Source organism: Myxocyprinus asiaticus, chromosome 44 (assembly GCF_019703515.2).
Source record: "Myxocyprinus asiaticus isolate MX2 ecotype Aquarium Trade chromosome 44, UBuf_Myxa_2, whole genome shotgun sequence".
Taxonomy (NCBI): domain Eukaryota; kingdom Metazoa; phylum Chordata; class Actinopteri; order Cypriniformes; family Catostomidae; genus Myxocyprinus; species Myxocyprinus asiaticus.
In genome coordinates this window covers 17,170,921-17,184,539 of record NC_059387.1, presented here as the reverse complement: position 1 = coordinate 17,184,539, position 13,619 = coordinate 17,170,921, and the positions used below count along the sequence as shown (strand labels likewise).

Below are 13,619 nucleotides of genomic sequence, written 5' to 3'. Positions count from 1 at the left end.
ACAAGGTTACAGTGAGGCACAATGGAAGTGAGTGGGACCAATTTTTTGGAGGGTTTAAAGGCAGAAAAATGAGACTTATACTTTTATAAAAAATAAAAATAAAAAAACACACATTAATTACATTAATTCTTCTGTTAAAACTCATGTATTATTTGAGTTGTCTAAATCTTTGTTTTTACGGTCATTTTAGGGTTTTATTTGAATTATCTAAATAATAGGGTTTTAGGTTGTACAAATTATGTAGTCAAGGCAATGTAGTTGTAAAATTGGACAACTTTACACAGAAAAGGTAAGCGATTTTATTTTAACTAAAATAATGTTAAAATGCATATTGTTTACGTCTTGTGGCTATATTTGTGGAACAATTAGTATTTTAACATTTACAGTTTGGCCCCATTCACTTCCATAATAAGTGCCTCACTGTAACCCAGAATTTTGCTTTTTTAAAGAAAAGCCAGTGCTTGAGATACATTACATGCTTGCAGTGATTTAAGATATATTCTTGAACAAACACGTTTTATTATCTTACACAATTTTTCTCATATAAATTTATCTTGTTTTTGGGCTGTATGGATGTGTTTACTGGAAAGCAAGATAAAAATAATGACTAAGAAAAATATTTCTTTGCAGTGTTATTGATTTAATTGGAATGCATGATTTAATAGGAAGAAGATTTTGTTGTTTAACAGCAGTGGAAAATTTAGTTTATTTGCATGTTATTTATTATTATGTTTACCCTAATGTTTCAGTATGGTGGCATCCCTCACTAGGGTAGCTGTCTTCCACTTTCAGAGTCTTGCTTGAGGATTAAAAAGACATAAAAGCAATCTTAGAATATCATTAAATTCATTTTAAGTTGCTCCGCACCTAGAAGATTAACAGTTATTGCCAATGGTTAGAGAAAACACACTATACACAAAGACTTGTAACATGAGACATCATATGATTACACATAGATTTCCTCATGTTGGTATGCTGATAAACAGATGATCAAATAATAATTGCGACAGGAGACAGAATGAAAAAGAATGGATCCCTGTATGAAGCGTGTTCTCTTTTCAAGTTATTGTGATAAATTATGTTCTGAAGATACTGTACTTTAAGCCCTTTAAACATTAAGAATGCCCTCTTGCTCTTTGAAGCTGGCCATCATGAATGCCACAGATGTCATGTGAATTAAGAATTCCATACTGCAGTTAAATAGTTTGGGCTTAAGCTAGTTGTAGCCGTTTGATTTCTAGGAAGGACCTTATTCACAGCAGCGCCATCTTTAATTTTTGATGGGAATGACTGTGAGGCTGTGAGGGATAGACATACAGTCTCTTCAACGGGTTGTACTGTTGTTAAAAGTGTTTTGGATCATTCCGCTGACAAAACATTGAAAAAAAACATCTTTCCAAGAAATTTGATTAGACAAAACAACTCAGGAAAACATAATTTGTGGAAAATGAGATGTGATCTAGGAGCTTACAACAGCAGTGCATGTCACTGAAGAGACTGTAAGTCCATCCATCACAACCTCATTTTCATTCCCATCAAAAATCAAACATGGTGCTACTGTGAATAAGGTTTACAGTATAATGCAAAGCAAGGACTAAAAATGGTTCAAGAAACGAAAAGAAAACCCCAAAAAAATTTTTACAGAACGGAACCGAAAACAGGAACGAAACTGTGCCGGAGTGAAAACGTTATTACTGGTAAACGGTTAATAATCGGTTAATTTTGTACAGTAATTTCTTTCATGAAACTAAAGACAAAAGGATTTGTCATAGTAAATTTTTTTCAATTACACCACCTCCTGCTGCCTGAAAAAATTATGCTCCTCTCCTTTTAGTAGAACATAAGCATGTGCTTTGATCCTGAAAGAAAGCGCTAGTTTAAAAACCAATGTTAAAAAAATAAAAATCATTCGGGCAGCAAAAGGTGATGTTTAGTCCAAACGTGCCCATGGAGTGTGTGTGTGCATGCAGGAGAGAGAGAAATTTAGGCTGTTATTTGATTTTGGATGGCCAGATGTATTTTTGAAATTTTTGAAATATTTTGGGGATGTATTTAATATTAAGAACATATTTATTGAAAAGACGTTAATTTATATATATATATATATATATATATATATATATATATATATATATATAAATGAGCTCTAATTGGACAAGGTTTAGAATATGTGCAGAATAAAGCAACGACATGTTGTTTTTGTAGTGGTGCTTTTGATTGACAGCAAGATGAAATTTTCCCTAACTTTCCCCAATACCTTTCCTTACAGGACTCGACTATATCAAACAAAAGTTCAGTGAGCCGGTGGAGGAGATCAAAGAGGAAGCACCGAAGGAGGAGGAGAAGAAGCCTTCTGGCAGTCCTTTTTATCGCCGTGGCACCACTCCCACTCACTCCCCTGACCAGATCCCAACCCCATCACCCCCTCAATCCCCTCAGAAGAGCCAGCCCACCAACCCCAGTGTCACCCGGAAGATAAGCAAAGACAACAGCAGTATAGCTCGAAAGATAAACAAGGACGGTACTAGTGTAACACGCAAGATAAGCAAAGAAGAGAGAGCTTCAATTGTGGCTGAGATCACCAAAGTAACCACCTCTCCTCCTGTACCAGCCATTAAACTGCAGGAAGTGCCCCCTCCAAAGCCCCCCAAAGCACCTGAGCCCCTGCTTAAACCTGCGAGCACAGGTAACGGACAGCTACATACTGCTTATCACAGTTATTATGTGAAACCGGTGGCAAAGATCCAACCACCAGAGGAACCAGAGGACGAAGAGCCTGAGATGACACAATCTAGCCTGGCTAGAATGCCTCCACCACCTAAAATGGTCAGGACACCCACTCCCAAACCAGAGCCCAAGATCAGGAAACAAGAGTCTATTAAACCAAAGAGTTTAGCAGAAACCAAGAAAGCCAGCTTAGAGATTGCCATTGAAAAAGTGGAGGAAGAAAATGTAAGTGGTTGCATAAGTTTTATTATTTGTTTTAAACAGACTTTTACAGATGAAAGTGTTATGGATTGTTGTTTTAATTGTTGCACCTTGTGTCTTTTTTAATCAGTGTCCTAACTCAATTTTGGTTGCCATGGTGATGCTTTTGAATATTGGATTGGCGATAATTTTTGTCCATTTCCTGACATGAAAGAGTACCAACTCAGGTAGGTTTGTGTGTGTGTGTGTGTGTGTGTTTGTGTGTGTGTGTCTGTGTGTGTGTCTGTGTGTGTGTATGTGTGTGTGTTTATTTCCCCTTCTGTCACTCACTCGATGTTATGTCGATGTAGTGACACTAGGGGTCGATCTTGTGAGCCCGAGACACCTTCAGATCTTTGAGAAAAAGCCAATGAGAATTGGCGAGTAGAATTTGCGTGCCACTCCCCCCGACATACGGGTATAAAAGGGAGGCTGGAATGCGGATTCATTCAGATATTTTCTTCAGAGCCGAGCGGTTGTATTTCAGCGAGCTGAATACTATTACTGATCCATTCACCTCTTCAGAAGCGTGCGCTGTTGGATATACAGCGCATTCCAGCGGCTTTCTCTCCACTCTGCACTCCACTGCATATTACGCCCCTTGGCGCTTCGACAGCACTTTAAAAGAGTTTATTTCCTCTAAAGAGTATATTTCCTCTATTAGAGCAGGCACAGTGACATTGAACGTCTTTTTAAAGACGCGTCTTTTTAAAGATGCCCTTCCTTCTCTGTGCAGTTCCTGGATGCGGTCGTTACCTCTCCGCCTCTGATAGTCACGATCACTGCCTCATGTGCCTGGGCCAAAATCACATTAAGGAAGCGTTCGTGGATGGTTCATGTTCTCATTGCAAGAACATGACCATGGCAACGTTGTGGTCGCGGCTTTCCTTCTTTCGAGGGAAAGCCACTTCAGCTGTCCCCACCGCTGGTCCTTCTACCTATGGGTACGAGGCCGCCCTGGTTGACTCTGAAGGTGATTCGGGGGCATCAGTGGGTACGGTTCCGCCGGGTAAACCCCCACAGACCGCCCATTCCCCGGTACGCTCGTTTGTGCCCGTCCAGTTCTGGGATGAGACAGGCAGCTCACTTCAGTGCCAGCCTAATGTCTCTTTCGGAGATCATGAGCCGAATAAGATGTCAATCGCTGCATCAGAGAGCACCTTGGTGATGTCGGACACCCAGTCTGAGGCCAACGCGGAGCTGACCGCCATGCTTGCCCAGGCCGCCGCGAGTGTTGGGCTTGAGTGAAACCCTCCACCCGCCCCTGAGCACTCGCAGCTTGACGACTGGTTTCTGGGTTCAGCGCGCCGCTCGCGGCCATGCCCCCCTCCAGTCCCCTTCTTCCCAGAAGTGCACGACGAGCTGACGCGATCGTGGAGGGCACCTTTCGCTGCCCGAACCCGGTCTTTCAGTTCTTCCGCTCTCACTACCCTCAACGGTGGGGCGGCCGAGGGTTATGCCGCGATACCCCAGGTGGATAAGGTGATCGCGGCACATCTGTGCCCGCTGAGTGCCACCATCTGGCGGAATCGACCGGCACTCCCTTCCTGAGCCTGTAGGACGACGTTGTCTCTGGCGACTAAAGCCTACAGCACTGCCGGTCAGGCCGCCTCTGCCCTGCACGCCATGGCCCTCTTACAGGTCCATCAGGCCAAGGCTTTGAAAGAGCTACACGAGGGTAGTTCTGATCCCGGTGTGCTACAAGAGCTGCGCTCGGCAACCAATCTCGCCCTCCGTGCGCACTCGGGGAGACAATGTCCACGCTTGTGGTCCAGGAGCGCCACCTGTGGCTGAATCTGGTTGGGATGAGGGAAGCGGACAAGGTGCGGTTCCTTAACGCACCCATCCTTAACGCGCCCAGGCCACTCCATCCCCCGATGGAGAGCCAGGAGGAAAATCTTTTGTTCCCTTTTTCTTTTCTGTTCGCCGCACCCCGTATGGGCTGCGGTGCCCACATTGTCAAAAAAAGAGCAGTTTCCTCTCTCCTCGGGTCACACCGCCAGTGCTCACGGTCGCCGACCCACGGCTACTGGACACCGAGCGCCTGCAGCCTGGGCCTCACGAATGTGGCCCCCCGCCTTCACGTGCCCTGCTGCATCACACAAACCACACCTCCGGCCGGCCGGTGGTGACGAATCTCGAGGATGGCCCGAGAGGCCCTCCTCCTCAGTCGCCGGTCCGCCTTACGCTGGGCGCGCGGAGCAAGGTAAGTGCTTCAAGGGTTCCCTCAGCGCGGCTGCCTCGGGTCAGAGCACCGCTCCCCGACTCAGCACTCCCTGCTCCCCCCCGCCTCGAGGCCCCACCCCCAGGAACGTCGGATGCGATCCTTCCGTTAGTGCCCCTTGCCCGGCTATCACTTTCCAATCTGTCGCGCTGGCTGGCCAGAACCATCCGACTCGGCTATGTGATTCAATTCGCCAGGTGCCCGCCCCAGTTCCACGGCGTTCTCTTCACATCAGTGAAGGACGAGAGCACCACCGTCCTGCGGGTGGAGATCGCGGTCCTCCTACAGAAGGGCGCGATAGAGCCTGTCCCTCCAGCCGAGGTGAGACAGGGGTTTTACAGCCCTTACTTCATTGTTCCCAAGAAGGGCGGCGGGTTGCGGCCAATCTTGGACCTGCGAGTTCTGAACCGGGCCTTGCACAGACTCCCGTTCAAGATGCTGACGCAAAAGTACATTTTGACGTGCATCCGGCATCAAGATTGGTTCACGGCGGTAGACCTGAAGGACGCGTACTTTCACGTCTCGATTTTACCTCGACACAGACCCTTCCTACGGTTCGCATTCGACGGTCGGGCATATCAGTACAAGGTCCTCCCCTTCGGCTTGTCCCTGTCCCCTTGCGTCTTCACGAAGGTCGCAGAGGCAGCCCTTGCCCCATTAAGGGAAGTGGGCGTTCACATACTCAATTACCTCGACGACTGGCTGATTATAGCACACTCTCGAGAGTTACTGTGTGCACACAGGGACCTGGTGCTCACACACCTCAGCCATTTAGGGCTTCGGGTCAACTGGGATAAGAGCAAGCTCTCCCTGGTTCAGAGCATCTGTTCTGTTAGACTTGTTGTCAATGATAGCGTGCCTCACATGTGAGCACGCGCAGTCGGTGCTGAACTGCCTGAACTTATCCATGTGGGAAATATCGGTCCCACTGAAGTACTTTCAGAGGCTCCTGGGGCATATGGCATCCTCAGCGGGGTTGATGCATATGAGACCACTACAGCACTAGCTCCAGACCCGAGTCCCGAGGTAAGCATGGCGCCACGGCACACATCGCGTGGCTCTCACGCCCGCCTGCCGCCACCTTTTCAGCCCTTGGACAGACCTTGCGTTCCTGCAGGTGTCCAGGCGCGTCATGGTTACGACGGACGCCTCCAAGACAGACTAGGGCGCCGTGTGCAACGGGCATGCAGCCACTGGCTCCTGGACAGGACCTCGCCTGCGTTGGCACATCAACTGCCTCGAGTTGCTGGCAGTACAGCTCGCCCTGCGGAGGCTATTGCCGTTGATCCAGGGCAAGCATGTGTTGGTCCAGACAGACAACACAACGACAGTGGCTTATATAATTAACGCTCTCGTCACATGTCGCAACTCGCCCGTCACCTCCTCCTCTGGAGTCAGCGGCGACTCAGATCGCTGCGGGCCACTCATATCCCTGGCAACCTCAACACCACAGCTGATGCTCTGTCGTGGCATGTGACGCTCAGGGGAGAGTGGAGACTCCACCCCCAGGTGGTCCAGCTGATTTGGAGTCGATTCAGCAAGGCACAGGTAGACCTGTTCGCCTCCCGGGAATCCTCCCACTGCCCGTTCTGGTATGCCATGACGGGAGCTCCCCTCGGTACAGACGTGCTGGCACACAGCTGGCCCCGGGGGCTGCACAAATACACGTTCCCCCCAGTGAGCCTACTTGCACAGGTTCTGTGCAAGGTCAGGGAGGACGAGGAGCAGGTCATTCTCGTGGCTCCGTATTGGCCCACCCAGACCTGGTTCTCGGACCTCACACCCCTCGCGACAGCACCTCCCTGGCAAATTCCCCTGAGGAAGGACCTTCTTTCTCAGGGATGGGGAACCCTCTGGCACCCATGCCCAGACCTCTGGAATCTCCATGTCTGGTCCCCGGACAGGACGCGGAAGACCTAACTGGTCCACCACCCGCAGTGGTTAACACGATCACTCAGGCCAGAGCTCCTTCTACAATGCAGCTGTATTCCCTGAAGTGGCGTATCTTCGCTAAGTGGTGTTCTTCCCGTAGCGAAGACCCCCAGAGGTGCGCAGTCAGGTCAATGCTGATGAAGGTAAGTTTCTCGGTAAGCACGACCTGATCATCAGGTTCCTGAGAGGCGCCAGGAGGTTGAACCCTCCTAGGCTGCGCCTCTTTCCCTCATGGGACCTCTCCGTGGTCCTTTTAGGCCTACGGAGAGCCCCGTTCGAGCCCCTAAAGTCAGTCGAGTTAAAGGCAGTCTCATTGAAGACCGCCCTCCTGACCGCGCTCACTTCCATCAAGAGTTTTTGGGGACCTGCAAGCGTTCAGCGATGAGTGCCTAGAGTTTGGTCCGGAAGTCTCTCACGTGATCCTGAGACCCCGACCGGGCTATGTGCCCAAGGTTCCCATGACCCCTTTTAGAGATCAGGTGGTGAGCCTGCAAGCGCTGCCCCCAGCCTTATCGTTGCTGTGTCCGGTGCGTGCTTTGCACATCTACTTGGATCACACGCAGAGCTTTAGACACTCTGAGGAGCTCTTTGTCTGCTTCGGCGGACAGCGGAAAGGGAACACTGTCTCCAAACAGAGGCTTGCCCACTGGATCGTGGATGCCATCGCTTTGGCCTACCAGACCCAGTCCGTGCCCACCCCCTTGCGGGTTCGAGCACACTCCATGAGCCAATGGCACCCTCGTGAGCACTGGCCAATGGCACCTCTCTAGCAGACATCTGTAGAGCAGCGGGCTGGGCAACACCCAATACCTTCGCGAGATTTTACAATCTCCAGGTTGAGCCGGTTTCGTCCCGTGTTCTTTCAGGTACGAACAGGTAAGTTTCGTTACGTGGGGCAGCTGGCCGGGTGTACCGCTTGTGTATAGCACCTTTCCCCTCCACGAGATGAAGCCGTGCGCTCTTCTTTCCCATGCGTGTTCATGACCTGTGAAACCTGGATGTCCTTCCTCCTAGCACTCTGGCTTACGAATTCAGCGGAGGAATTCATAGTCGGACCCAGTACACGTGCTAACGTGCCCTGTACTGGGGTAAGTGCTCCACAGGTCTCAGTTACCCCGGTAACCTCCTGTGATGTATCTTCCGTGGTACGGTCTCCCTTTTTCGGTAGACCCGCGTCTCCCTTGGCAGAGCCCTCTCTGCCCCGGTTGCTGCATTTGTAGAGCTCCTCCCCTACGAAGGGCAGGACCAACCGCCACACCTCTTCCATGTGCGGCCTTAGGCCCATACGATGTATTCGCCACTTTTTTACCCTCCCCTTCAGGGCAGGGTGTGGCCTCCGCGGGATCTTTCCCCCTGAAAGAATAGGAACGGAAAAGAACGCCTTCCCCGGCGCATTTTATAAGCATTTAAAGGCCCCGGCCGAATCTAATTTTCTGTGGAGAGAAAAACTTAGAGAGAAAAGGCTGCCGTGGCCTGCTCCCATACTAGATACGTCTCCTTCCCCCCCTCAGGGTTGCTGGGAATTACATTACATTTTGGGGAGTCTGGGGAGGCTACGTGCAGTCCGAGTGCATCTGTTCCTACGCTCACAGTAGCTTGCCTACACCTGCATCGGCAGTTCACGTAACACAGTTCAGCCATTGTGGCATTTCGTATAGGGACCCCAGAAGGGGAACGTCTTGGTTACTGTTATAACCTCCGTTCCCTGATGGAGGGAATGAGATGTTGTGTCCCTCTTGCCACAGGCTGAACTACACCACTGTAATGGCCGGGACCTTGTCTCGGCTCCTCAGTGCAAAAACCTGAATGAATCCGCATTCCAGCCTCCCTTTTATACCCGTGTGTCGGGGGGAGTGGCATGCAAATTCTACTTGCCAATTCTCATTGGCCTTTTCTCAAAGATCTGAAGGTGTCTCGGGCTCTCAAGATCGACCCCTAGTGTCACTACATCAACACAACGTCTTGTTCCCTCCATCAGGAAACGGAGGTTATGACAGTAACCGAGAAGTTTTCTTTCTGTCCTTTGTTAAAGGATAGTTTGGGATTACTTCACACAAACTTAGGCCATGAACACACTAATACAGTTTTCAGTTTTGCAATGTCAGTTTTCTACAGAGCGTTTTCGAAAGTCGCCGTTCTAGGGGGGATGAGAGTCATAAACGTAGCAAAACTATATAAATACATACTCTATAAATATAATATAATACAATTTGGACTTTTTTTTATTATCCTAAACATCTCTTAGGGGTCAATTCACTAAACGTTTGAGCCACTTTTGCGTCTGGTATTTCAGCGCAAAAATTCACTAACCACCCGCAGTGTAGTTTAAGCAGGCGTAATCCACACTGAAATTGCGCTGCGTCTTGAGGATTTAAATTAAGTCATTGTCATTCCTTTCCACAAAAACATACCTCCTTTCTATGTCAGTTAGGCTTATTATAGATTGTACTTCATTAAAAAAAAGTGACTTGGCGCAATTTACATCGCGCTATTACAGCCAGATGAAAGTAGGTGATGAAATTAATTTTATTTAAAAAAGACAGTGTATAGATTTTTTATCGATCATATCAGCAGTAATTCATCAAATAATGATCAAATGATGGAGAAGAGCATTATAACTTAGCATGCATCCAGATGCGTAGTGTGGTCACGTGCACTTTCTGCATTTTAAAGAGTAGTCAGTGATGCTGTTTGCGCCCTTGCCTAATATGCAGAATTTCTTTAGTGAATTGGATGCTAAACCACCACAGACAGCACGTGCAAATAACCAGCTCTTTTACCGTGCACAATTTATTCTTAGTGAATTCCCCCGTTAGTGTTCTGGAATTGCCCTGTTGATAAACAGTGTAGACCAGCCTATGTTGTTTAGCTGGATGGTCTGTTTTGCTGGTTTTAGAGGAGGTTTGGGCACTTGTCAGCTGATCAGGCCAGGGTTGTGTACCATTCAGAATTGAATTAGGAATGCAAACTTAAAGGAATATTCTGGGTTCAATACAAGTTTAGCTCATTTGTGGCGTAATGTTGATTACCACAAAAATGTATTTCGACTCGTCACTCCTTTTCTTTAAAAAAGGTAAAAATCGAGGTTATAGTGAGGCACTTACAATGGAAGTGAATGTGGCCAGTTTTTGGAGGGATTAAAGGCAGAAATGTAAAGCTTATAATTGAATAAAAATTCTTCTGTTACAACTCATGTATTATTTGAGCTGTAAAGTTGTTTAAATTGTCATTATTACAGTCATTTTCGGGTTTTCGGGTTTGCTGATATGACATTGTTATGGCAACGGAGTTGTAAAATTGTCCATAACTTTACACAGAAAAGGTTAGTAAGCAATTTTATGACACTAAAATCATGTTTACATGCATATCCTTTATGTCTTGTGGCTATACTTTTGAAACAGTGAGTATTTTAACTTTCAAAAATAGACCTCCTTTCACTTCCACTGTAAGTGCCTCACTGTAACACAGATTTTTGCTTTTTTTTAAAGAAAAGTTAGTCAAAATTAGTTTTTGTGGTAATCAAAATTATGCCACAAATGCTGTCGATTGAGCTTAACTTGTATTGAACCTGGAATATTCCTTTAATTCCAGTTCAGTTCCTGAAATTAAATTAAATTTGAATGGAGATCAGCTTTGGAGACCAGCTGGCCAAACATGTAAACACCAGCTTGGTCAGTATGAGAGACCTGATAAACCACCTAGACCAAATCACCTTAAGCTGGTTGAAGCTATTTTTTAGCATGGTGATCTTCATAATTGAACTTAATGTGTCCAAATTTGTTTCATGTATGTATTCTATACCTCAAGATGTAACCCTGTATTACATTTCATCCTTTAGTGATGTTGGTTGGCAACCCACACAGATGTGTCAATGACCTTTATGAAACCCAGACGGCACCAGGCAGTGTCCAGCATGGCAGAGGGAGCTAAAGAATCAACATATGTGAGTTTGAAACACAGAGCGTAATCCTTGCAAATGACTTTGTCAAATGTCACTCTGCTCTGGCAAAAGTTGAAAAGAGGAAAATATTTTGGGGGGGAAATTACAGTTAAAAATGGAAAACAGGAGAAGAGAATGCTCTGTAAAGTCACTCATATCTGCTAATGGAAAGCCTTAATATCTGATATGTGCAGCCACTCCATAGGCCTCTGGCTTCTGGCAGAGACTTTACTGGAAATGTTTGATGATGCAGTTTTACTTGATGGGCAAGAACAGCTGCCTTACTCATTTACCATCTGACGTGTAACTGGGAGATGCACATACAGTGCCAGAGGAATGCGTTCATGGGACTTTGTCGCAGTGGGCAGGCGCTCTTGGCCAGAGGAAACCAAACGCGCCCACCAGTGTCACTAATCCGTCTTACACCCTGTACTAACCCACCACAGTTTCTTCTAGCATCTCCTGCATTCTTCTCAGAAGCTCTTGAGTTGATGCTCCCTGTACTGTACTCATCACGTTTTTTTGTTTTGTTTTGTTTTTTTCGTGTACTGTTCTTTCTTTCATTTATGTTTGTTAAACTCAATCACAATTGTGTTTGAATTAAACCTAGATATACCTGTCGCGAGTCCCACTTTTTTGTGAGTTTTGCTATCAAGGTATAGTTTTCAAAAATGAAAAAAATATATTATTTATTGATAATGTGCAATATGATAAAACAATTTGTGAGTAGAGAGTAAAATTTTTCACCAATCAGGAGCTTCGCAGTTCTTTCACATTTTTTCTGATATTCAGTCCCCAGTTGTCACATTATATGGGGTAAGTTGTCACAACAGACAAATTTTCAAGGTAAAAATAATTATTGAAACATAAATAGTTATCAAAAATAGAATAATATTAATTATTTTATAAAATTATTTAATTTAATATTCTAACAGAAGTTGTGTTAATAAATTGCAAAAATGACAATATATTCACTACATATGACAACTTGCCCAAAGAATGCAGTTGAACCTCTCAGTATTCAAGACAAGGAAAAACATAAGCAGAATTCAAATGGAAATTGAATTAAACATTTTAGCAAGACAGACATGAATAATGTAGGGGGAGAGGTGTTGACAGGTATGGGGTATGTGATTCCCCACATTTCAATGAGCAAGCCCAACCAGATTATGGCAGAACCAAAATCAAAAAGTCTTATAAAGTGTGTTATTTATTGAATTCTGGGAATTGTTTGTCATGTTAATGTAAATTACGCATATGCCATTATGCATGCTATGTTGTGGAAGAGTTCTTGTGCTTTAAATGTCAGGTATGACATGTGACAGCAGATGTTTTGATGTGGAACTTAATCAAAAAATTTGAGAGCTTGCTTGCATGTTTGTAACCTTGAATTCTTGGGATATCAAAAGTCCGAAGGCATTCAGGTAGTGCCACAGTTGGGGTGGTGCTAGAGGAAGTAGGATGTTGCCTTTAAAAGTCTTTAACAGTACTACTGTTTACCTCAAAAGAAATAAGTAAAAGGAAAACGACGATGAAGAGATGAAGTCTTTGTCTTAAAACTGTAGGATGCAAATTCTGACTGATGGAATCATTGGGAATTGACTTTAAATGTGCCACTATATTGTAAGTGTGTTTTGTTTTGTTTTGATTTGTTTTGTTATATCCTGATCATTTTACTTTATTTGTTATTCTGATCATATGTGCATTTTCCCTCTTCAGAAGGTTTATTAAAGATTTATTTATTATATATAGAAATATAGATATTGTTTATAGTGTTTGGTGAGTGTAAAGGGGCTTGGAAAACTACTTTTAATTTTTGTTGCATGGGGTCTTTAAAATGCACTAATGCCTGTTAATATTAAATTCAAAACAACTGTTCTGAGGGAAAATATTCAGGGGCATAAAACTTACTCTTACTAATGTTTTATTTAAATTCTTTGCAACAGTGGACATTTGGCAGCGTCAGGCATATTGTTCAGGCATTGTGTTTTCGTAGAAAGAGACTCAAAAACTCTGATTCAAGGGTTTGTTAATGCATTTCCCTATATTTTATGAATATTGGGCATTGATCAAAACATTTTGCAGTGCAATGTGTATGGGCCCTTTTATATATTTTCTAAATGAGAGTTTTAAGCTCTTATGATAACAGGGCAGAGTAAGGAATTATTTTTCTAAAAACAAATGTTGCACAAACAAAACAAAAAAAAAGATTTATATACTATTAAAGGTTTATTCTATTTATAAGCATTTTTACAGAGCACAGCCATTACAATAATGAATTCTATGATATTTTTCTATAGAAGTGCACAACTGTATTTTGTCAAAAGTAGTATAACTCTTTCAAGCCATGTATCGTACATGACATTAAACCTATATTTGATTCAACATCATTTTTTAATGTTGAGAATCAACAAGATGCAGGAATTCTTCTTTGAACCATTCTGTTACATTAGATATTATGAGCCCATATAGCCCCACGTGTTTCTGTAATTTGAAAAGTTATTTATCTGTATAATAAAAATTGTTATGCCTTGTAAGTCTGGTCTCTTTATCCCG

The 13,619-nt window shown here is 44.8% G+C and overlaps 1 protein-coding gene across 1 annotated transcript in view; it reads left to right on the top strand.

The window, feature by feature from the left end:
• jph1a (junctophilin 1a) overlaps window positions 1-13,619 on the top strand; it is a 57,268-nt gene extending 43,649 nt beyond the window's left edge. Inside the window, exons 4-6 of the mRNA XM_051686939.1 lie at window positions 2,270-2,952; window positions 3,059-3,155; window positions 10,962-13,619. Of these exons, the coding sequence (XP_051542899.1) occupies window positions 2,270-2,952; window positions 3,059-3,139 (764 nt within the window). The 3' untranslated portion in view covers window positions 3,140-3,155; window positions 10,962-13,619. The remainder of the gene's footprint in view (window positions 1-2,269; window positions 2,953-3,058; window positions 3,156-10,961) is intronic.